This window comes from Danaus plexippus, chromosome 11, assembly GCF_018135715.1.
Source record: "Danaus plexippus chromosome 11, MEX_DaPlex, whole genome shotgun sequence".
NCBI classification, from domain to species: Eukaryota; Metazoa; Arthropoda; class Insecta; order Lepidoptera; family Nymphalidae; genus Danaus; species Danaus plexippus.
In genome coordinates, this window is record NC_083544.1 from 8,384,982 (window position 1) to 8,409,304 (window position 24,323).

The window sequence follows — 24,323 nt, forward strand, 5'->3', positions numbered from 1 at the left end:
GTGGCGCGACCGCTGGACATATAATAAGATAGCGCTACAATACTTTATACAGAATACGAGTAGTGTCATGTGCGAGCGCGGCATGGAGGTATGAAGCCAACGGAAGGTCCACTTTGCAAACCAGTGTTCATTCATCGTTTCGACTTGTCGTTGTGACGATTGACTCGGGGTTTGGCCGACGCCTCGTCGCTGTGAATATATAATCCACGTTTAATCATTTCGCGAGCATAACTGGAATCGGTATCTCAAAGTCAAAACGCCTTACCTCGTTCCCGTCGGAATATTGACATTTAGGCATCTGTGATATAACAACCCTAGTATCTTATTAGCAGTTTTTAGGTTAATCTATTGCCGGTGATACCAGTGCGGCGTTTTACTAAATTTAGGCTTAGATTCATCCTGTTACCGTGTGATTTATTGTAAACTGTATATCCAAAATGGAATCCGCTATGAGTTATAACCTGGACATTACGCCGAATTATTCGTACATTTTTGAATTTGAAAACGAGTTTATACATCAAAATTCTAGGAAGTGGATGACTGAGAACTGGACTGTCGCTTTCTATTATGTTGGGGTATACATGGCTTTTATTTTTGGTGGTCAATATTACATGCAGAATAGACCAAGGTATGTATACAAATTTTATATCAGAACTTATGGTATCTTATTAGAAAGTTGCTCAATCAAAATGTTACACACATAATTATTATTAATATCACTAAAATATGCAAATGTCTACACAGAATGTATTGTACAAGTTTATAAACAAAATAATTGAATTGAATGGTATAGTAATTGACAAAAAAACCTAAATTTAAACATTTATTCATAATATTGAACAGACACTAAAAGAAGATATAAATTTGCTCTCTTCACATATTTGCCCAATTGTTGAAATATTCAAAAAGTTTATTAAGTCCATAGAAAAAAATCCCTTATATCCCAAATTATCTATTAATTTAATACAATAGCATTCCCAAACAATATTTCCAATTCCATTAACCTTTCATTTCATTTTATATTTTCTAACAAAAACAATTCTCACAAAACATATAATTTTATACATAAAAATAAATTCTCCGTTAAGATTACAGTAAACGAGTGTTGTGTAAAATCAATTTTCAATAAAAACATGAAAATAATTTTAAATATAGATTTTTATTTTTACATATTTATACAATTTTTAAGAATAGCATATTATAATTGATATAATGAGGATACTTTTCAATGTTTATAAGTTTTTTTTTTTAATTTTTTGGACAAATGGTTCTTGTTCGTATACAGCTAGGATTATTTCTAAAATAACGAATATATGAAACGCTCCCAAGTATAGTGCATAATTGTCGTAACCTGTGGATGGTTGTGTGATTAAAAAAAAAAAGGCAAACATGAGAATATAATTCGATTTATTTGACAAATATTTAGAAGACATATTATTTATTTATTTATGTTACCCAAAGACTAGTAATACTTGCAATATTTTCGAAGAAATCTAATTGACAAATTATAAGTTTTATATATATAGAGATATCTGAGAGAAAACCTTGTTATAACAGAAACAAGAGCAGAAGTTGCTATGTATGGATAGACAAGGAAAAACATTAAAGAGATTTGCTCAAAAACTTAAATAACATTTAATTATTCTAAATTCTAAATCACAAGCAGATATTATAAGAATTTTTAAAATTACTATTCCACACTCCGGAATCTGTTTCCGATGTATAGTAACTGGCAGTATTTTGGAATTCATCACTCAATTGCTTGAGGTAGTTATAATTTTATTATTTCGTTTCATATATGTATAATGAACATGTCTATTATTTACTAATTGCTCTATATTTTTGATGGATTCCTAATCATGTGTGTATTTGTCTATCAGAAATTTCTTCTTATCAAACTTTGGCTAAACATCAAAGTATACTTTCAGCTTTTAAGCGTTAATATGTTCATTCTTCTCAACAATATATATATGTGTATATATATATATATATATATATATATATATATATATGTATAAAAATTATTACATGAATTAATTTTTGAATGTCTATCAAATGTTAAATACACATTATTGTGTGAAGTGAAATAAATCCATTGGCGATTTCATTATCAATTGTAATTTATATTTTACTTCTTAAATTTCCTGTACATACTTATATTTATTATAAAATGTTTGCTATTCCATAAACACTTCTATATCCTTTCAATAAGGTTTTAAATTGATCGATATAATAATTATAATATTCTTTACTCCATAAATGTTAAGGAAATAATTGAAGTTCTAATGAAATTCATAGAATTCTGAATATAGTTTAACAGGAATCCATCTCGTATACAAGTAGTATGCTATGGGGAACTCGGATACTACGTCTCTGTATCTCATCGTCTGTATTCTGCAATTCGTATTAAATAACTCTTGATATCATAATAAAAATTGTAAATTCACAAAATTAACGCTATTTAAAATCGTACAGCGACATTTTGTTTAATATTTTAATTATCTTCGTTTCGGATGCTGCGACAGATCTGCATTGTTACGTAATCAGCGAATGAGCTTGTATATTTTTTACAATTGGATTTTTAATTTACGTTTGTATGAAAATTTAAATATGGAACTATATTTTTTTTTTCTTATAATTAAAGTCATCTTTTTGTTTAAATAAAATGGTAGCAATATTTAAGGTATACAGTGAGCATATAGTGTCGATATTTTTTGACTTCTCGATCGTTTTAACAATATAGGAAGAAATGTAAATAAAGTGTTAGCTACTGAGTAAGTATTCGCAGTTCTCTTTAGTGTATTAATGTTGAACAAACATCCTGGTTACTTAGAAGACATCTTTGTATACTCCGATGGGATAATAGACTTGTATATTTTATTTCCATGCTTGTCATAATAGATTTCTATGATATTTATCATATATAAATATATATACGGAATCCTTAAGGACACATCATTCATAGGAAGAGCGTGCGATCGTTAATTTCTCGTCATGATGTGGCTGACGATAAATTATATTATTCTAACTCTTCAAATTTATATATCTCATATGTTGTTTCGCAAGAAAATTCATTTTCTTGAGTTATTTTTAACGTTCGATACACGATGCCAACGAAACACGATAAAAAATGTAAACTGGCTTAATGATTTTAACAATTACTAACTGAAATGAAAATATTTTTTATAATGCATATAATACAACCTCCGGTGTACTATTAAAGACATTTACTAAGTGATGTTCAATGTTTTATGAAATTAATATGAGTATAAAACGACAGATAAAAATTTCAAACTTTCAAAATTCTTTAAGTTATTAAGTCAGTAAAAATATTTAAACTAATAAAAAAAAATTCAAATTCAAAAATTCAAGATTTGAATTGTATTACAAAAAAATCTTAGATAAAAGTCTCATACGTACTTCATTATTGATTTCAATTAAGAAAACAATATCAATTTGCTGTTATTTATAATTTTAAAAAGGGGATTCCCATTAAAATTACTTTATATCCGGATGCTCGCGGTTACCCACACAAGTGTTAGGGCTGAAATAATAGAAATTGAAGATACGTCTCAGTTTCATGGTTTCATTAGGAATTCGGGCATGAGTTCGCAAAGTAGGAATATTTTTTTGTTTGTTTCATAGGACTGACTTGTTTAATGTCAAATAACTTAAAACTTGCTAGGAATACCTTCAAAGTTGAAAGAAATTAAATACTGTTTTTGTGATCTCTAATATGTTGGGACTTTATTCTCTATATTTTTTTTTTAACGAAATATAAAGCAAAAATTTTCTCGCTGTTACCGAATTCAATTCAAGTTCCAGCTTGAACAAAAAGCTGCGGAAGCAGTTCGAAACATTAATGATGGAAAGGGTAGCAATGCTTTTAGAGCTCAAACCACTTTAGCTGCTTCAGAAGAAAAGCTCCACAAATTATCGTATGAATTGTGTTCAGCACACCCACGCTGAGCGTTGCGTTACATCACTCCCCGTCGAAACAGCGGAAGATTAATTTGTATTGTTACTTATGTTGAGAAATGGATTGTGTACAACGATCCTAGAGGCTCTTCGGTATTTGGAACCGCGAAAAACGGTCGCATTCAATCCTAAGCGATTATGACTGGTGAGTGTTCCGGGAGGTAATTCTGGTATCATGTCCTACGGCTTCCTTACATGATATGATTACGTCAAATATGTATTGACACCAACTGAAAAGCTCAAGGTTAAAGTTGCTTAATCACGGAGACTGGTCTATAACTACTTTCATGGGTATTTCATGACAAATGCCAACTAGGTCTCTTACTTCAAGACTATTATTGTAGCTGCTATAGTAAAATCTGCAATACAAACGCAGATAAAGTTCGGTTTCAACAGTATAGTATTTTTTTTATTAATATGTTATTTTTAATGAGATTGAATGCAACTCGGGCACAAAGTTATTATCGATTTAATCGATAACTGTACATTTTTCTATCAATGTTATCAATAAAGTATTTATAAGTGAAAATAATCTGCCATAACGCTTCGATAATTTTTTTTTTTATCAAATAATTTTTTTTTTTGATTACATTTTCTATAAACTAGCCTAACTATATATAGAGTATTCTAACATTAGTAGGTAACAGCTTTTCTCATATGAAGTACTAAGTCATCATTATCAAATTTCTTACACTTAAATCAAATGCTGAATTAAAATTAAATATTTCATTAGCACTAGTTTCGTATTCTCTCTATGCTAATACTTTAAATGTCTTATCAATTCAACGAATATATCAGATAAGGGAATGATAAAGTCACGTATATCTACGTATTTATACGTATGTAGGAGAGAAAATCTTATACAGATGAAATAATGTGTTGGTTTCGCCAAAGCAACGTAACTTTGAGCAATGATGTAACCTTTCTGAACTGGATTCAACGAACGCTGCTATGAATCGGCTATGAATCACACTGACTGTAGCACTATATATCAACTTATAAAACACACAACAAGCAGTCCTCGGCTATTACGATTATATGAAACTATTCACGGAGTATTTGTCCAGATGTCATTAAGTTTTTGACATCACACTAACTAACTAAGAAAACCAACAAATGGTAAATACTGTTGTTTTTTTTTTGTATACGTAATCAATATTGTCATAACAAATAAGGCATTGACGTAACTGAGTGTTTTTTAATAAAACGTTGGTATTAGCATTTAGCTCGGATTTCCTCGATAATGATTCTTCGATATTGTGTTCAAAGGCTGGACATTGTTTTCTTATTGCTCTTATTCTCGGAACCAATGCGTCTCAACTTAATATGTGGACCTGAAATATTGTCTGCGTAATTAAGTACCTACATTGTGTCCGGAACGAGTCCTGTGTGATAAGGATAAGTTTGCATTCAAAGACCTACGTCGATAATATGTGAGCGAAAAACTCTTAACTTTACGTATATAGTTTGACACTACAAACTTGGGGTAACCATTATTCGTTATTACATGTCAAGCGATCATAATAAGTATCTACAAATTATTTCCGATCATACTTACATGTTAAGATTTTAATAAAATAAATAGTTACATAAAAATACTTTTAAAGAAAAGCACAAAAACTCTATATTTTTCTATTAAACCTCTAAGGAGTTTTATTGTTTTTTGTTATAAATACATCTTATTGTATTCCGGTCAGCTTAGTGACTTTACTAGCATAAAGTTAACAAAACTCATGATGAAAAACTCATTGAATGCTATAATGTTGCTACAAAAAAATAAATAACTAGACTAATTGAATTCTAGATAATATTATAATCCGATCGAATGAACATTGCGTGCGTGATCTCATAAAAAGATATCACAAAGTAATACAATTAATGAGTTGACTTACTACATGTTCTAATGGTCTCACTACACTGAGCGTTACCAACTTTACATTAACAAATCTCCGCTCATGTTAGTATCAATTTAGTCTTGCGAATAACAGAACTGCAAACGCTTCGTGTGTAGTGTGGATATGAAAACGAATGGTAAGTATAGAGCTCAGCTTGTAAGTCGGTTTATATAAAACGTTGTCTTGATTTAATTATCTGTATCTAATCGGTATGTTACTTGGATCTAAATCATATCATCAAACAAAACAGCTTTTATGATAATACTGAATACATAGTGATCGGGATTACAGGACCTATATTGGTCCAACGTGATCGGTAAATAAGTTGTAATTGTAATGAGATCTAGGCTATTTAATTAAACCGTGATCACGGTTGCTGCAAAGTAACAGAAACGTCGTGTGTATGTAGTTTTTTAAAATAATAAAATACGCGTAATATAATCCGAATAATATTAGTTTTATTTAACTTCTAATAGTACTTTTAATATATAGAGACAAGTTAATCTAAACATAAATCATTTTAGTTCAGACTAGCTTACATTTCATTACGGTACTGCGAGTTGAGTGACCGCCGACGAAATTATGACCTTCAAATGTTAAATTATAACTCTTCAATTGAACTAACTCAGTTGTTAAAGCATTAATGTCATTATATTTTATATATTTCACAATTATTTGCTATACTATAAAAAAGTAACTTCATAAGATTGTTTTATGACCACACATAACCATAAAATAGTGTTTTAATTCACATTTGATATTAATGTTATTAAAGTTATTTATTATACCTTATTTTATCCTTGTTTTTTACACGTTTATAAAAAATTTGACAGAGAAACAAGAATAGAGGCTATTGTCTTCATAATCCTTTATGAATTAATAAGGTTCCTTTAACGATATATAGACAAAAAAAATTTGCTTAATTTTTTCGGACCTAAAGTTATTCTTCCACTACTGTGGACGTTGAATCCAACCAAATTCTGTGAGCAATATAATATTGACATTAGTATCAAAATGATTTACGACTGGAGGGAGACATTCGCCCGTTTGTACACAACAATAATGTATGCGCAAATTTTCATTCGTTATTTATGTTAAATGGAAAACTGTCATGTATTGGAAATGTAAATTTTGAAGTTCCCTGAAAATGTTCGCGATGAGAAACTATGACAAATCCGGTCCCTGCTTAAAATCTGTTCCGTTATGGCAAATATCTTATGTGATTCACGATTTTAAAGGAACAAATAGATAGACAAACATTGTAGTGTATTTTTTAGTTATATATGTTTTTACAATCTCAGAGGACACTAGACTATAATTTATGATATGAGGCCTGCCATTATATTAAAATTAAGCGATCATTTAAAATATTAACGCAGAAAATTTGAATACCTACATTTTAAATATATTTTTTAAATTTAATATCCGATTAAGATTAAGATTTTTTGTAGGTAACAAATATTAATCGATTGTATACATTTTGGAATTATTGGAATGACGTCATTTCATACACTTATGTGACCGTTGGAAACTTCTTATAAAACTGAACAGGTTTCAATGCTTCTTATAGTATTCAGTGATATTGGTGTAACAGAAACATAGAAGTCACCTTCACAATTAAGGTGCAAACAATCCGATTATCTATTTGTTCGAAAATACGATTTAAAAAAATATACACAAATAATATAATAACGGCTTTAAACATATGATTATGTTACAAAAGAAATATAATATTTTTTGTTAATTAATACCTTTTGAAATATTATTAGACAAAGCTTGGATTTGTAATTAGGACGTACAGTGTCTTGTGCAAGTAACTTTATATATAAACATATATATATATATATATGTTTGTTATTAAAGTAATTTATATCAGCGTTCATTATGGTTTGACTGATGTTGTTTTTGATATCAAATGAAGCACGCAAATACCAAAACAATTTAAATAGAATAATAAATAAATCTCGAAGCAATAGAAAAATAAAAAGCAATTAAACTTTAAAATTACTTACAATAAAGATTATAATTGAATACGATTAACAAGTGTATAACATCCAACTGTTTAACCTCTTAAATTTTGTGTTTAAAAGTATAAAAACTTCTTTTCTTTACTTGTAATTACTTTACTAAAACGTTTTCTTAATATATTAAGGTTAGTTGAGAAAGTCTTGTGTTATATTAAATAAATCAATCAATAGATTAATAAAATAAAACATAGTAACAAAACAGATGATGCTAGTGTATTTATGTTTATGAAGAGAATGATATTATTTATAAGAGAAGACTTTAAATATAATAAATCTTTGCTAGTATTATGAACGCCAAAGTTTGTATGAATAATGGATGTATGTTTGTTTGGTATTGTTTAGCACAAAAACTACTTTTTTTGGTGTAACATATACAGCTCATATGACAGAACAACATACAATGAAGAAGTCATTGTAATCTGTATGAAGTCACGTGAAATAGATGCTAAATAAAGTTGTCTGTTTGTTAATATTTAAGTAAACTTCATTAATATTTCATTGATACCGATTCAGAATACCGCGCGAAGTCGTTGGAAAGGCTAAGTTATAGCAATTTAAATCTCGATGAATTATTGCACATAGTTATACATGCGTACTAACCAATAAACGTGTTTACGAAAACCCAATAAGTATGTACGAACAGATTAAAATAGATTTATTATAGACTTCTAGTGTGTTAAAGTGATCAACTCCATAACCGATATGAAGCGTCTGATATTCCATCAATGACATCAACAATCAAACCAGTGTGAATTTAATATACAAGTATAATATCCTTTCTTTGCATACATGGTTATAAACTTATATGTAACTTGTATCGAAATTCACAACATATAATGTTTACGTGTGATTATATGTACATATGTATACTTATATATATTTAGTTCCTCAATGAAATTCCTAGGAAGGTTCAGGTTTTACTGTGACATAACTAGTTTGTCGACGCGTGCGAATTACATAAACGGAAAACTTGCCTTCACTCGCATTAAGTTCAATGCTGTACTTTAAACCGACGACAAATAGCTTGCTAGTGTCATGACGGCAAAGAAAAATAGTACCAATCACGATTGTGATTTTCGTAGAGTAGATCAAGAAAATTCTTACTAATAGAATATTGTAAGTAGGTACCTTTAATATGAGTTTCAAGTTACTTACAAACAGAACGATTGCGTGTTTCAGTTACAAATCATAGTATACCTTCTTGTAACAGATAGATTATTTACGAAACAAATATCCATTCGTCCGTGACGATGATACGAGACGTATCGCTGACGATGATAAGCCGCTAACGTGTCTCGCGAAACAGTTCTCGTTGATAGATGCAAACTAATTTACAACAGGAAGACACATTTCCTCTGAGTAAAGTTAGAAGCGTTAGTCTTAAAATATTCTAAGTATCAGCTTCATCCACATTTTCTTCCACTCTTCCATTCATCAATATCCTTATGAAAAATAATTTTGCAAAATTTCTTTATTCTTATCTCCCGGAATGACGTTATGCTGATTAAATATTACAATGATACAACAGGTGTTGGGCTCTGTACAATTGTTTCGATAAATAACACCTGTGTAGCAATACAAGTATATATAGCTATATATAAATCTTGATTAAAAATTATTCTATATATAAGTAAGTAATAAGGACTTTATTAGTATTTATTTATGTGTATAAGATGTGAACTAAATCAAGTATCTCCATTGAATATTTGATTTTTAATAGTTTCTTATAAATTCATGTAAAAAATTTGGCCTTAGACAAATTAAGTTTTTGCAACATTTAATATTTGTCTCGTGTAAATTAAAAAAAATGTTATCGGAGTGTAAAAAGATTATAAAAACGGGCTCCTAGTGAATTATATTTTAATGCAGAAAGTAGAAAATAATGTATTTGATTGATTATTTTCTTAAAACATGTTCAGTTTAACGCTTTTCGCACCTTAATAATTTCCACGTAGGTACATAAAGCATTATAAATATTACGTAGTGCTATGTATGTCGACCCTAGACATAACATTTCCATTGGAAACAGGTTAGAGCTATTCATATCTCAACCTCACTATCAAGTTATCAATCGCATAACTAAGTTCACCTTTTGCAGAATATTATAAAGACGACCTTGGGACGGCCTTTATATAAGTTAAAGCAAATTTTATTTTATAAATTTCGTAACATTACAAATGTACAACCCTGACTTAATACTCTTTTCCTAAAAACTCCTTTGATTTCGTGGAAGTCTTATTAATTTTTTTTTTAATATTTATACAGATAACACGGGACAAACGGAAAGACATTTTTTTATTTGTCTATAAACACTCAGTTACTTATGTATATAATGTACTTAACTCTGATTTAAATGCAGCTATGTCTATAAAAATAATTAATTCTAATAATAATTATACACTGTAACTTTGTATTATATTTTGATCACAATATTGTTGAATGGATATATGTAAATTATAAAATTACGCTTAACTTATATTAGCTTTAGCAGCTATTATAATAAAAATGATTAAAGTCATTTTAGAAAGAAACTAATTCATGTTCTAGTGGCTATTGAAAAATTTGTATGAGAAATTCAATAATTATATCATTGTTATTGATTGCAGGTTCGAGCTTCGTCGAACGCTGATTATATGGAACTGCCTGCTCGCTACCTTCAGTATAATGGGAGCTTGTCGTACGCTGCCAGAGTTCATACACGTACTAAGGAACCACGGATTCTACCACTCCATTTGCGTGCCAAGGTAAGTTCGATAACAGTGGAACACGAGTAGGTTTCTATTCAATACAGGATAGTCGACATCGGGTACTATTTAACGTATGGTAACAAAGTATCCGTACAATATTTTAGAACGTAACGATATCGAAAACTGTTTAGTATATCCTAAAAGGCTAGAACAAATATCCTTTTCCTTACCCTTAGCGTATGTTAGACAAATTATAAGTTTCCAAGTTTCCATTTTCGATTCGTGTTTTCTTTCAATACATATAGATAGTTATATCGATATCTCAATTAGTTTTACATATATATCAGTTTAAAGTACGCCCACAACATATTTTTCTACCAATCCACTCTTAACGCGTGTGACGTCACCGTGCAAAACTAGCTTACATTTCTTACGATTTATAAGTAACAAACAGGGAAACTATCGGTTTGAAGTTAAGGATGGAAACTCCCACTAATTACATAGGTAGTCCGCTTGTGCTCCTAAGTGAATTATGAAGACAGTCCCAAAATTTTTAATTTATTTTAAACGCTACCTCTTTTATTAAAGTATATATATATATATATATATATATATATATATATATATATATATGTAAATGAAAAATTAAAAAGATAATATTAATATGCCTCCTTCAGCAAGTACCCTCTGGAGAAATTGAAGTTCCCACAACCTAACACGTTGTCAGTACAGTCAGTTTATACGTCACAGTTTTAATATATTATGTTAGTTTGTAGGCGTGATATATCATAGTATACCTCCGTACACCTCCAGGCTCTTATCACGTATTTATTCTCCTCACGTACAATGGTCGTGCCTATTTCTTTATTCTTTTACCGTCCCAAGCGAAAGTTCCGTCTCGTTCGCGTGTTTGTATTCTTTCGATAATGATCCCTATACAAAGGTATTACGGTCGTTTTTATTTATTAAAATTCAGCCGAATTTCGATGCGGTCCGTGATGTAACAAAACATTTCTAAACTTACCATTAATGACGTCATCGGGACCGGGTCTTCTCGTCTAATATCGGTACCTCGCATGACACAGTGTTTAATTCTCGTCATTACTATATACTACACGATCATAATAATTTTTTCTCAAGGATTTTTTCTAAGGTTGTTATTTGAATCGTATAAAGTGTGCTGTGTTTATATTTTATTCAAACAAGTCCCTCATATTTCGTCCGTTGAAATTAACTTTTCGTTGCGACCGTGGCGTCAATCAATCTCGATTGGATGTTTGTTTACATTGGAAGTATCTCGAAGGCGACTTTGACCCTCAGCCGGATCTCATCATCTCTGTATTTATTCGCGAAAAACAAGCTTCCTTTAAAAACAAATTATTATCAGTTATAATTCATAATTGTCCAGGTTGCCCATTTAAGTGGCAGACAATTACTCTTTATGTTGCCATAAAAACCGGACAAGTGATCATTATAATCTTGTCTTTTTTCTATATCTATCTGTTCAGTGAAATATCTTTTCTTCATACCTCGGTTTATCATACCGTCCTTTAAATATAATTGTTAAAACTCCTTTTAAGCGTTACAAGTCAAATTTTTTAATATTTTTTTGGTGTCATAAGCATCCCTAGACTCATATTATTATTTATTGTTTAACTGCTATCATTAATTAAAATCAATTCCATGAAAAACCACCTTTTATTATATTTCTTTATATGTATGTTTTTCTTAATTTATTTCTTTGGGAAATAGAATGTGCAATAATCATTTAATAAATAAATCATACATTCTTTAAAACATACAAATATGTAATCTATTTTTTTTATATAAAATAGTTCAAAATTTAGAATAATATAAGGAACTAGGAACAAACAAAGCAATTAAACACGAAATATTGTACATAAAATGTAATCAAATAATTTTTTTAACATGCAAAGATCTTATATCAAAAATATCGCACTTTGAAATACATAAATATATATGTATATATATAACATGTTATTGGTAATATGATAAATATTTACATAATATATTTCTAACAACATTAAATACAATATTTAAGAGTAATATGTAGTCTGCCATAAAAGTAATTAATATGGTCTTATCTATATCCTTAGTACAAGTTTGCATACATAGATCAACACTTAATTTATGTTCTCGAACGTTCCATTGATTTGTCCTATAATTACGATACTTCATTACCACTTGACATCTGCATACAAATTGTTATAAACAATACGTTTACTAGGTGTTTGCATTAAAACTATGCGATTTAAACAGTTTGAATTGTTCTATTCATACTCCTACGTGGATACGTTCAGATGTGTTTATCAACGAAAACTTTAAACCGTCCGTCTTGTTTGATGATTCGAACTGCTAGTAAGAAAGAATTGTATTTAATGTTACAGAACTTTTACTAACGATACATGCGACTTCCATATTTTATTCTTTGCCGACCCTAAGTGGTCCTCATAGCAATTGACATAACGAGCGCATAAAGATTGCAGAACTTTAAACACTTCGACATTGAATTTTATACGTAAAAGTCCGGATGTACGAGCGTAATTTTCGACTCGAGGTTATCGTGACCTGTAGTTGTCCATAACGATCGTACAATCAATCGAGTTGACGTTCAATTAGAAAGTTTTGAACGTTTTAAAAACAGAAATAGAAGACTTGTTGTAATTTTATAATGTAATAAATTTTATTTAATTATGTTATTGTTCTAACGTAGTTTTTATCAAACTAATTGTATTGTTGCGCAAACACAAACTCTAACCCCTATTGTGTTAGCAACATTGTGCTAGGAACAAGTGTGTACCACAAGTCAACATTTTTTCATTCTTAAATCTAAACAAATTATTAAATTAAGATCGATTATTAAGTGTGAAACGAGAAATGCGTAGTACGTAGTGTGACAATTCACACTTGTGCTAATCATACTTTGACAATTACGTGACCCGATTTCATCAAAACAGTTTTGTCATCAATTCTGATTTCACTGTGAAATCTTAATTATTTGTGGTCTGTAAACCATCGGACGTTATTTAACGAGATTTCCAAAATAATCTAACCATTACTTCTAACTAAGAAGTTCAATAGATGTAACTATATTCGTATGTAAATTAATCACACATTTAGAAATTACATGAGATACAATTTATCTACATAGATTTACAATTTTTAATTTAAACGAAAATAAAAAAATCATAACTTCTTTGATGATAAATTTCAAACACGTCTTGACCCTCGCCTTGGACAAAAAGTGCTCTGCGAAAGGGCTCTTCAATTTGTCTTTTGGTTTTAATATGCTTTCTCTGTTGTGTTAAAAATCGCTGACTGGAATCGTTTCACTTAGACCCGACCGGTCTTTGTCTTATAATAAATATCGGTAAAACATATATATTTTTTTATTATTACAGTATGACATCGGGACGACTTGTCAACTGAACTATATGCCCTAGTGGAATGTGTTTTAAAATTATACGCACAAAACATCTAAAATATAAAAAAATATAGAATAGTTATGCATAGTGTCAATTCTGTATGTCACAGTTCTAATTTCTCTTTTATAAAAAATGTGTTATAGTTTTCACTACACACCAACCCGTCACTGTGCCAATCGACTGTCCGTTAAAGGAAAGTATTAAATGATAACAGATAATAGCTGCATTCACCTTGATGAGGATCAAGTCTTTTATGTTTAAGACTTTTATTCATAAAGAATTTAGTGTAGAGTGCATACTTGAAAAGAGAATTTATTTTTTTATCAGAATTTTCCAAAGCTGGTTATTCCAAAATAGCTATTTAGACTTCATTTAATTTTCTATCGTTCAGTAACGGGACGATTAAATTTTTTTTTTTAAATAAGTTGACATAAATAGAACACATTATATAATTTTTTACTTTTGAAAAAACGGTATAAAAAATAATAACAAGGTCGAGAATTTAAAAAAATTAACCTAACCTTTTGTATGTTGGTCTTTCTACGTTGTCCTTCCGGATTCGTCTTACGAATCCTCGCATAGTGGAGAAGCAATAAGATAATATAGTTTAAATACATTTTAGATGATTTAATAAAAACAACTAATAAGTAAAGATAATTCGTTACAAACGACACATGTAACAATTAATCAATCAAAACATTTATTTCAATATGAACAGTGACCGGATTACATTATATCCGTGTTATCATAACGTTCAAAAAGATGTCAACTTATCTTTAACTATCGTTATAATGATCAAATTATTTAATCACCCGGTCGTTGACCTATTGACATTAAATACGGTAACCAATAATTATAAAAACAATGTTTTAATTGATATGCCAGTGTGGTAATGATATTATAATTTTTTCAATCACGTATAATCTAATTAACTTTATAATAACCCGTTTGTTATATTGAAATATTATTATCTAGAGCTCTTCTAAACTGGACGTAGCAACAACGTTTGTATCGCCATGTTCTTAGCTGCTTAGTTACTATTTTATAGTTTAAAAGTACTATTTTTTATATTTAGTACGTTTCTCTGCAATAATATTTGCAAAACAGTGTATGATAAGTTTTGTTACACCATTTAAAGACTAGACCACCGTAGTCCCTGAACACTACGATAAGTGATAACAATTTAAATAAAATCATCGAAAATCTGAGTCTGAATTGCGATTTCTCGTAATACTTTTTCATTTCGTATAAAAAACTAGTACGCGGAAATGGTTCTGTTATTATAGTATTAGATAAAGAACACTATCGAATTTAACTGTGACGATAAGATTGAGATACCGTGATTAATAAATTTAAAAATAACTTTGACATTGGAATACAGTTGTTTCCATACATTTCGTGAATTATATACATAATAAACATAATAAATATGCTATATAGCGTCGTTTTTTACCGTATCTCATAATTCTAACTTGACTGGTAGTCCTTATGTTTTGATTCCTTTCATAGAGGTAAACAGTCGTACAGCACATTGTTGTGAAAGCTGTGAAAAAGATATACAATTACTAGACATATAATATGTATGTATATATATCCAATAATATTATATATATGAAAAACTTTTCACCGTTACAAAGTTACATTTACCCTATCTAACATAAGCTAAATTTGTTGCCAGGATAGATTATGTAGTGTAGTGTTCAAAAAAAAAAAACAACAAAAAATTTTATAAAACCAGTGTTAAACCTGGCAGGGAACGTTGACATATGTATATATATGGATTGACATATATAGACATAAATGACCAAATCTATCCAATATTATCATTATAATATATAAAATGTCATGTTAACAAATGAGCTGTGAGTTCCGTGATCGTATGACTTATATTGAACAGCTTATCGTTACACATTAACAGCTCGGGGTTATGTTTATCATTGATAGCTATAATATCACGTGCCCGCAAGTGATAGTTACATTTCCACAAAATTATCTATCCAATATACGAGTGTATGTACTTACAGGTCACGAGATGAAGAGGAAATTTTTTCATCATTGTAAATAACTTATTGCATTAATTTATTTCTTCTGACATACATATGTATATGTGAAAATTTTAAGAGAACGGTGTTATTGAAAAAGCTGATATTGACAAAGATTGCGTGAATATTATTTTTTTTATATATAAAATGTATTTAGAATTATATTATTTACGAAACACTATAGTCTATACCATGGCTTCGACAAACATAAGACGTCAATCAGTAAAAACTCCTTTAAGTGTATATACTATATAATCACTGAATAACATACACTGATCTATATATTCAACCATTGATGTTCGAATTATGAATTCATTAGGACTAGTGTTCACCGTCGGGCGATATTTTATGTCTAAACTCCCCAATACAAAATCACCCTAATACAAGCAGCTTTCCGTCTTTCATCACAATATTCAATCTTATAACGTAATTAATAATAAAACCGTGTCCTTGGCCGTCACTGTACAAATAGTTCGTACACAGCTTAACTTGGATGTGTAAACATTTAAACTTGTATTGCTAAACAAATACCATACATTAAGAATACATTTGTTAATATTCGTTTTCCTTGTTTGATTTGGTCTATTGATTTTTCCGTGAAGTACAAAAACTATAGATATACCTTAAGTCCACTTCAAAACAATGATATTTGAGGTTTAAATCGACCAATCTGAGTGACACACGTTATGTAAGCATTACAAACAATTGAGAGGTCTATATAACAAAATTATACCCTTACTATATATATTAAAGTAATTTTTAAACACATAACTTGTATGAAATCTCTAGACATTTATTAGGTAAATGAAAAAATGAGAATCATCTCAATTTTTCCATGGAATAATAATTAATAATATTGTAGAGTGTAGTTTATTTCAAAGTCAAAAAAACCTTTACTTGAAAAAAGAAATAAAATTAATTGTTCTCTCTAGAATATATTATATAATAGAACATTTTTGGCATGTTACATTTTCTTGGTATAGCGAGATTATTTATTGAACATGTTCTAACAACAAATTCAATCCACTTAATCATCTGATACCATAAATGTAAATAGCTATCTAAAAAGGCCCATCCTCCGAATATCAAGTAAGAAGGCCAAGGTCCAAGTCGTTTTGGGAATACCGTTGATACGGTTCATGAGATTATGAATATTGGAGCCGTCCAAAACTATTCAAGAGTGTACAAATCTCACTGGATCCGATTTATATCCGACCTTCCCTACTCAAAGTCGGTCGACCGTTTTTGGCAGCGTCGGTGACGTGGTCTGGAAACCGATTATAAATAAAATTGACTTTTCAACTTGATATATTGAGATGATTTTTAACATCCGCTTTGTATCTATCGTATGACGTCATTGAGTGAAGTGACCTTGTTATCTCAAAAGATGTTCTGTATTTGGACAGTGAAATTAAAATATAAATGTATATGAAAAATTATGTTTTATATGTAAATAAGGTAATCTTATTTATTAGATTTTTAAGTATATTACATAATATACTTGAAACATAGTATGTTATACCGTATTTATTTACATATGCACGTGTATATAAACATAAGAGTAAGATTTCTCGTTTAAGAATGACCGACCCTCAGAGCCAAACCAGCCGTGACATAACGTCCAAGTTAAAAATTAACCTTATCTCGTATTGAAATAAATACAGGCTTTAGAATTCTTGCAGTTAAAAAGTCCGCTCGAAGAAGCTTTTCCCTTGTATGAGCATAGCTTGGAATAATTTAAAAAAATTAATAATTTTCTTTATACCAATATGAAGTGTACTTGTGAAACTTTATAACTATTTTCCTTAGAATAGATTAAATCTGCGCTCTATAACATATTTTTAATTAAAATTTTAAAACGGTAGGTAATTTGAATCAATCAATCACAATTATTCCTATGATTAATTGTCGTTTATAAATTAGTTACGTCTTTTTGCGTCACACCTAATGTTCTTCCACATTATTTCCATTACATTTTCATTTTATTATCGACAACAATTTTTATAACGTCGTTAATGAGATGTGGCGAAAAAATGTTATAGAGTGCAATAAGTCGTTATTCGTCATGCATTAGAAACAGGTTCAATAAAAATTATATATTAATTTTTTTCATTACAGTAAATCATCAGTATTTTTTTTATTACTGTAATTGTGTTTTATGTTAGTTATTGAGGGAAAGCCAACGTCAACCCCAGCCGACCATAACCACGTATTATCCTAACACTCATCAATCTATTGGTGTCAGCAACAGCCATCGGTGATATAATTACAGGTATCTGTAATTAGTGACGTGTATTACGTAACACACAAACAAACGTACTTTCTATTTCATTCGGTCAGTCGGACGACGTTCACGTAATTTACGTTTCAAATAAACAAGTTTTTTTTTTTCTTAATAAAACTTGTTTTCCAAAAGTTACGTTTTTCTCTATCGCTTTTTTTCTATGAGGTCTATGTATTTATATTTAAAGCCAAACAAATTGTTTTTATTATTTGAAAAAAACGTAAATCTATCGATCTATCTAGTTATAAGATTTTTTTAGTACTTATACAAAGCAATACTTAGATCTAATGACGGCAAACTTTCATTGGATTTCATAGAAAATGATTTTAAAATATTAATTAAAAACGAATATTAGGAAAAATATACTTTTTGTATATCCCAAATTTTTGGGAATGATTGGATATTTCATTGTAATTAATACGAAAATACTTTTAAAATTAATTTTATAAAAGTACAGTTTAATACCTAGTATATAAAAATATGTTAATCGTGTCCAACAAGAAAGTTACACCTATTGTGTTACAAGTACTGAGAAAAACTGAAAACAGCATTCAATGAAAAGCGATGCATCCACTATAACTGGCTCCATTGTCTGAACCAGTTGCTATGGGAACGAGTCATTCAAGATTAACATCCGATGATAATTGTCAAATATCCGAAGATAATTAATCCGAAGATAATTTTACATGAATATATTAAGTTTGTCTCGAGAAAATAAAATATAGACATTTTAAAGTACGCAATATTGAAATATATATCTGAATAGCGACTGATTATATAACATCATATGTAATACACATTAACTGTAAGAGAAATGTAGGAATTTACAAATCTGACATTTCCAAACGGACATGGAAAATTGAACTCTATTATAAACGGAATAAGCTTCTGAATTGAACGTAGCTAAGAATTTAAAGAAATTTCGCAGCCAAAAAACATGATTCATACAAATACGTACTCGAGTTATTAAAGCCATTTTATACAGCATACATTTGTTGAACTTGAAATTACTTTAATAGCACACGTCTTATATATACAAACGGTCTGACAGAATCCGACGTCATCATACGAAGGACGATATATATTTTTAATAATATATGTGTATAGTATTTTATTAATGAATCGACTCCAATGATTATGTATGAGATGGTTCTGTGAGGCCGACGTTTTTTTTTATCTCATTTGACAGTCAAATGTTTTAATAGGAGAAACCACAAGGATTACTGGCGATGAAAATGGAATACAATTAAGGAATAATATTTTAGTGCGATAATTATAATAAAATTAACTTTTCTTTATTTAAATCTTACGTACGTTTTAGTAATATAAACGTCTCAAATATTTCTTATCCACTAACTATTTATTACAATTGCAATATGTTTTATTACCTATATATCATGTCCATATATATTTGATATATCATGAATATTGCAACCTAAATGAGTTTCAAACCTGTAATCTCTTAAAAGCAAAAAACATTTCAACCGACTTAGAGCTAATGCGAAAAAATTATATAAGATACAGAACGAGTCAAAGAAACTATCCTAACGATTAAAACTATTAAACTATAGAGCTGGTATCTTAGACTACAATGGTCAATGAAGCGTACGTAAAAGTGAATACACAATTTTCAGTTTCATCGAACAAGACAAGGTATCGGGTTTCTGGACGTGGATGTTCGTGCTGTCCAAGCTGCCGGAGCTGGGGGACACGGTGTTCATAGTGCTCAGGAAGAAGCCGCTCATCTTCCTCCACTGGTACCACCACATCACAGTTCTGCTCTACACCTGGTTCTCCTTCACCGAGTACACTTCATCGGCGAGGTGGTTCGTCGTTATGAACTACTGTGTTCACAGGTGATGACGTCTTTTATACTATCACATCATACTCGTGCCCCAACTCGGTGACGCTGTAGTCCTTCTAGGTCAATATCAAGGGCGAATTAGAAATAAAATTAGCCTCGTTTGAAACAAGAACGACCTCTATCACATTAATAGTTAATTAATAAACGCAAAAAACATAAATTTTTTTTTTATCGTGAGTGTACTGTGATAATAACTTCAACTATAACGCTGGCATAATAGAACATTAAAACCATTGATATATATATATATACAAAAATTTACACATATAGATATATATTCTATTGTTTTAAAAACAGTTCTATATAAACCAATTAGCAATGAAAAGAAAGCGATAATTAAAGGGTTTAGAAGTCATTGATTTAAATTGTAAATCGCGTGTTTTTAAACGTAGCACTGGTACATAATAAATGTACTGTATCATTTAATACTCATTATATTGTTTGTATATAATTATCTAAGTGGAAATCTATACTGTTCTTATGAATACGCAGAGTATCGTTTGCCACGAACAGTATAGTGTAATTATCGGCTCTCATAATGTCTGTCTGTTCTTTTCGATCTGAGGCCAATAACATATAATTCTGACGTCATTGGATTTAAAAACACCTAACAAACATGAATCATTCAATTCTCGATCATATACGTGTATACATAAAGTATATTTCGTCTTTACAGTGTGATGTACTCCTACTACGCGTTGGTCAGTATGGGTAAGTATCCGCCTAAGATGCTAGCCATGACGATCACGGTGCTGCAGCTGACTCAGATGATCGTCGGCTGTGCTATCAACGTGTCGGCTCACAACTACCTGTCCAATGTGCCGCCTCGAGCGTGCGGCATCAGCCAAATCAACATCAAGCTGTCAACGGCGATGTACTTCTCGTACTTCGTGCTGTTCTCGCAGTTCTTCTACAAGGCATACTTCTCGCCGAAATCCGGCAAGAAGGCGAAGACCGAACCCATACAGGACGTGCCCAAGGCGTCCAAGAAGGTCGAACCCAACAGTTATCCCAGACAGAGGAATGGTGTCGTGCACTAGTCGACATTGTGATATAACTTAGTATAGGCGCCGATTTGACAATTCTCGATCACTTACTAATGAACAAACAGGTACATGTTACATAGGACTTTATTGTTGCTGCTCTCCCTCGCCTATACCACATCGGCCGATTGTTTGGTTACACATTAAACTGTTGTTTCATAGATTACATGTTACCGAGGATTTATAGTTCCTTGTAAAGCTGGTTCGTTACCGGAAACTGATATTTTGTTCGTCACTACACTATACAGGGGGTTCACGAAATTAAAGATTTTTATTTTTTTTTGTTTATGTGAAATCGAAAATTGTTAGAAATCAGTGTCGCTGGCTTGAAGGGCGGTCGTCACGAGTTACATTCCCTGCTTTATTTGTAACGGTTTCTGCTGGGGTGTCTTCGGCTTCTATAACGCTTCGGTGGAGATCCGCCCTCAGCACTGCTTCTATATATATTGTGTCCATAGGTTATACAGAGGAAGGAGCGTGTGAGTCAAATTAATAGTAATTGTTATTGGGCCTGTCTGGACGTTTAATATACAGATAAATTATTTTTGTTCGATCCTTTATAAACCTGATACAAACTAATTCTCTGTCACCACAATCTATGTAGGAGCGTATAACTTTGTTATCGTATTTATTACTTAAAATATAGTGAATTTCTAATGTAATTTATTTGTAAAGGGTAGTTTTAAATGTACAGTTTAAAAGATTGTGATTTTCGTTTAAACCGTGGTATAAGGATATACAGATACACGTTTATACTGAGGCCAACGAAACGAGATAAAAAATATAAATAAAATATAATGCTAATCTGATATAGAAGTCGCTTTTTTTAATTTCATTACAATATTAAGATCACCAAGTTCAAAGTTGTGGTTCCACATGATTTCAAATATCTATATATATATATTTTTTATTTCCAACTATCAAAGAATTCTTATTCTCCATGTTAACACTTAGTGATGATAATAATGTAAATAATTTAACATTTTATGCGACTATCACAGTACCACGCTTCGTTAAACTTCGAAAAAACATTAAAAAAAAATAGTTTGTTTACATTTTCTATCTCGTTTCGTTGGCCCTATTAAAGTCGAATACACTTACCGTTCAAAGTCCATACTCTGAACGCTTGTCAAACAAGTGCACAAAGTGTAAAAGTTAACTAGATTTATTTATCATATAGTTGTAAGCGACTTTACATTGGTTGTTAGCTTCTATACATTTATTGAACCGCTTGTCCGACGGACGGCGTGTGAAGTGAAGCAATAATGCGAGCCTATTGAAATTATGATGGCATAATGTACAAAATATAGCGATTTAACTGAGTGCACGCGTTCTGCGTGAGCGCGGAGTAATGTCCGATAAATAAATTCACTTACGAATTGTAGTCGACGTATAGAGTCTAGTTTAGGATATATTTTTTTGTTAACCGTACGTTGAAACGCTAGAAACATTAAACGTAGGTATTTCATTCGAGTGACCCGATTAAATCCTATTCCTAAATTAGTGTTTACAGAGAGTCGAGAGAGTACTAGTATACTAAGTAGTACTAAAAGTTCAAATTACGCCATAATGAAAAATTTAAAGTGAACATATAGTGCAAAATGATTTTAAAATATGTACATCGCTGAAGGAATTTATGTTTTTTAATACATTCGATTATAGATAAGAACTAATGTCGCTTCCACCATCACCGAGGATTTTTGGGGTTTGGGGCAAATAGGATGTAGTTTAGGCGAAGTCAATTCAGACTAGATGAATACTAAGAAAACTAGCTAGTTCAGTCTAGACTTTGTTATTTAGTACAATAATCGACCTAACTGGTCCACGATAGGGTTTCCTTTTAACTGTAGAAGTAACTTTCATCACGTGTCAGTACTAACACATTGATTAACCTATCATGTTTTATGTCGTTCAATGCATATTTTTATCGAAGCCAAATGTTATGTCACTTGTGGTGATCATTTACTATTGGGATTTACCAGAAAAATTATATGGCAATGGCGAAGAACAAAAAAATAATTAGTGAAATATTTTCATATGCGGATGTAAAAATGTCGCCTCATAAAATATAGGTTAATAAAGCGACCGTCTGCTGGAGTCGTGGAGGACATGTCGGGGTTTGAGGTAATTCCGTCACAGAAACGCGTGGTTATTTTACAGAACATTTCAATTTTATATTTTTTAATTTATATACAAAGGTTTGCCTGGCGCTTGCACGTATACTTTTTGATAGCCTCATATATATTACTATAATTAAAGCACATTACAAAATCTTTTTCCGTAGCCAGCCTCCATTATTTTTTTTTTGATTACTCTATGTAAGGAGCGGACTATTGACGTTTATTATTTTATTTTAATATTCTTTGTCACTTTTTTTTATTAGATTTTTCTAGCTTCAGATAAATTAATTACCAAAACTTGTCGAAGTATTTCATAATAGTTATATATTTTTGAAGATATTTTGAGACAACATCTATCGCAGGAGCTGTGTAACTGATATATACAAATAAAGCTATTTATTTATTGTTCAGGACTAAAAGTGAGTTGTTCTTGCAATAATTAATTTGTATTTTCTGGGCAAATAAAGCATTCATGCATTACGTTTTGTATTTCTTTTCCTGACCCTTAACAACAATATATAATCTGTTCTCTGATCTTAATATGTATAGTTTAAGAGGCTGTTACCATAAACTTATGGCTAAACAAACATTATTGACATGTATACGGCATACATAGTACGGCAGTTTCATAAACATATGTTAGATTTTGAACCGGAAATGAAAAAAATATTAACTTTGGTAATTGTAGCAACTTAAAGCAATAACATACCTTAATGCCAGATTTTTTTTCTTTCCAATTACTTCAGTCAAATTTTTAATATAAATAGTAACATTCTTATAGAATTTTTAAGCAGTTAAATAAAAGATTAATTTTACTACAATTGGCAATCATATCAAGACTTATAATCTAGTAGTTCAGAATGAGAAGATATAAAGTAATCTGACTGTAAGTTGAAAGAAATAAAAATGCGTCCTTACATGGGCGTGTAACATATGG

General features: G+C 30.3%; 1 protein-coding gene across 1 annotated transcript; it reads left to right on the forward strand.

The window, feature by feature from the left end:
• On the forward strand, positions 1-23,866 carry LOC116765524 (elongation of very long chain fatty acids protein 6). The gene is made up of 4 exons (XM_032655003.2): positions 1-628; positions 10,507-10,644; positions 19,994-20,215; positions 20,900-23,866. Exons 1-4 carry the CDS (start codon positions 438-440, stop codon positions 21,261-21,263), a joined length of 915 nt encoding a protein of 304 aa, XP_032510894.1. The 5' UTR covers positions 1-437; the 3' UTR covers positions 21,264-23,866.
• The last annotated feature ends 457 nt before the right edge of the window (positions 23,867-24,323 follow it).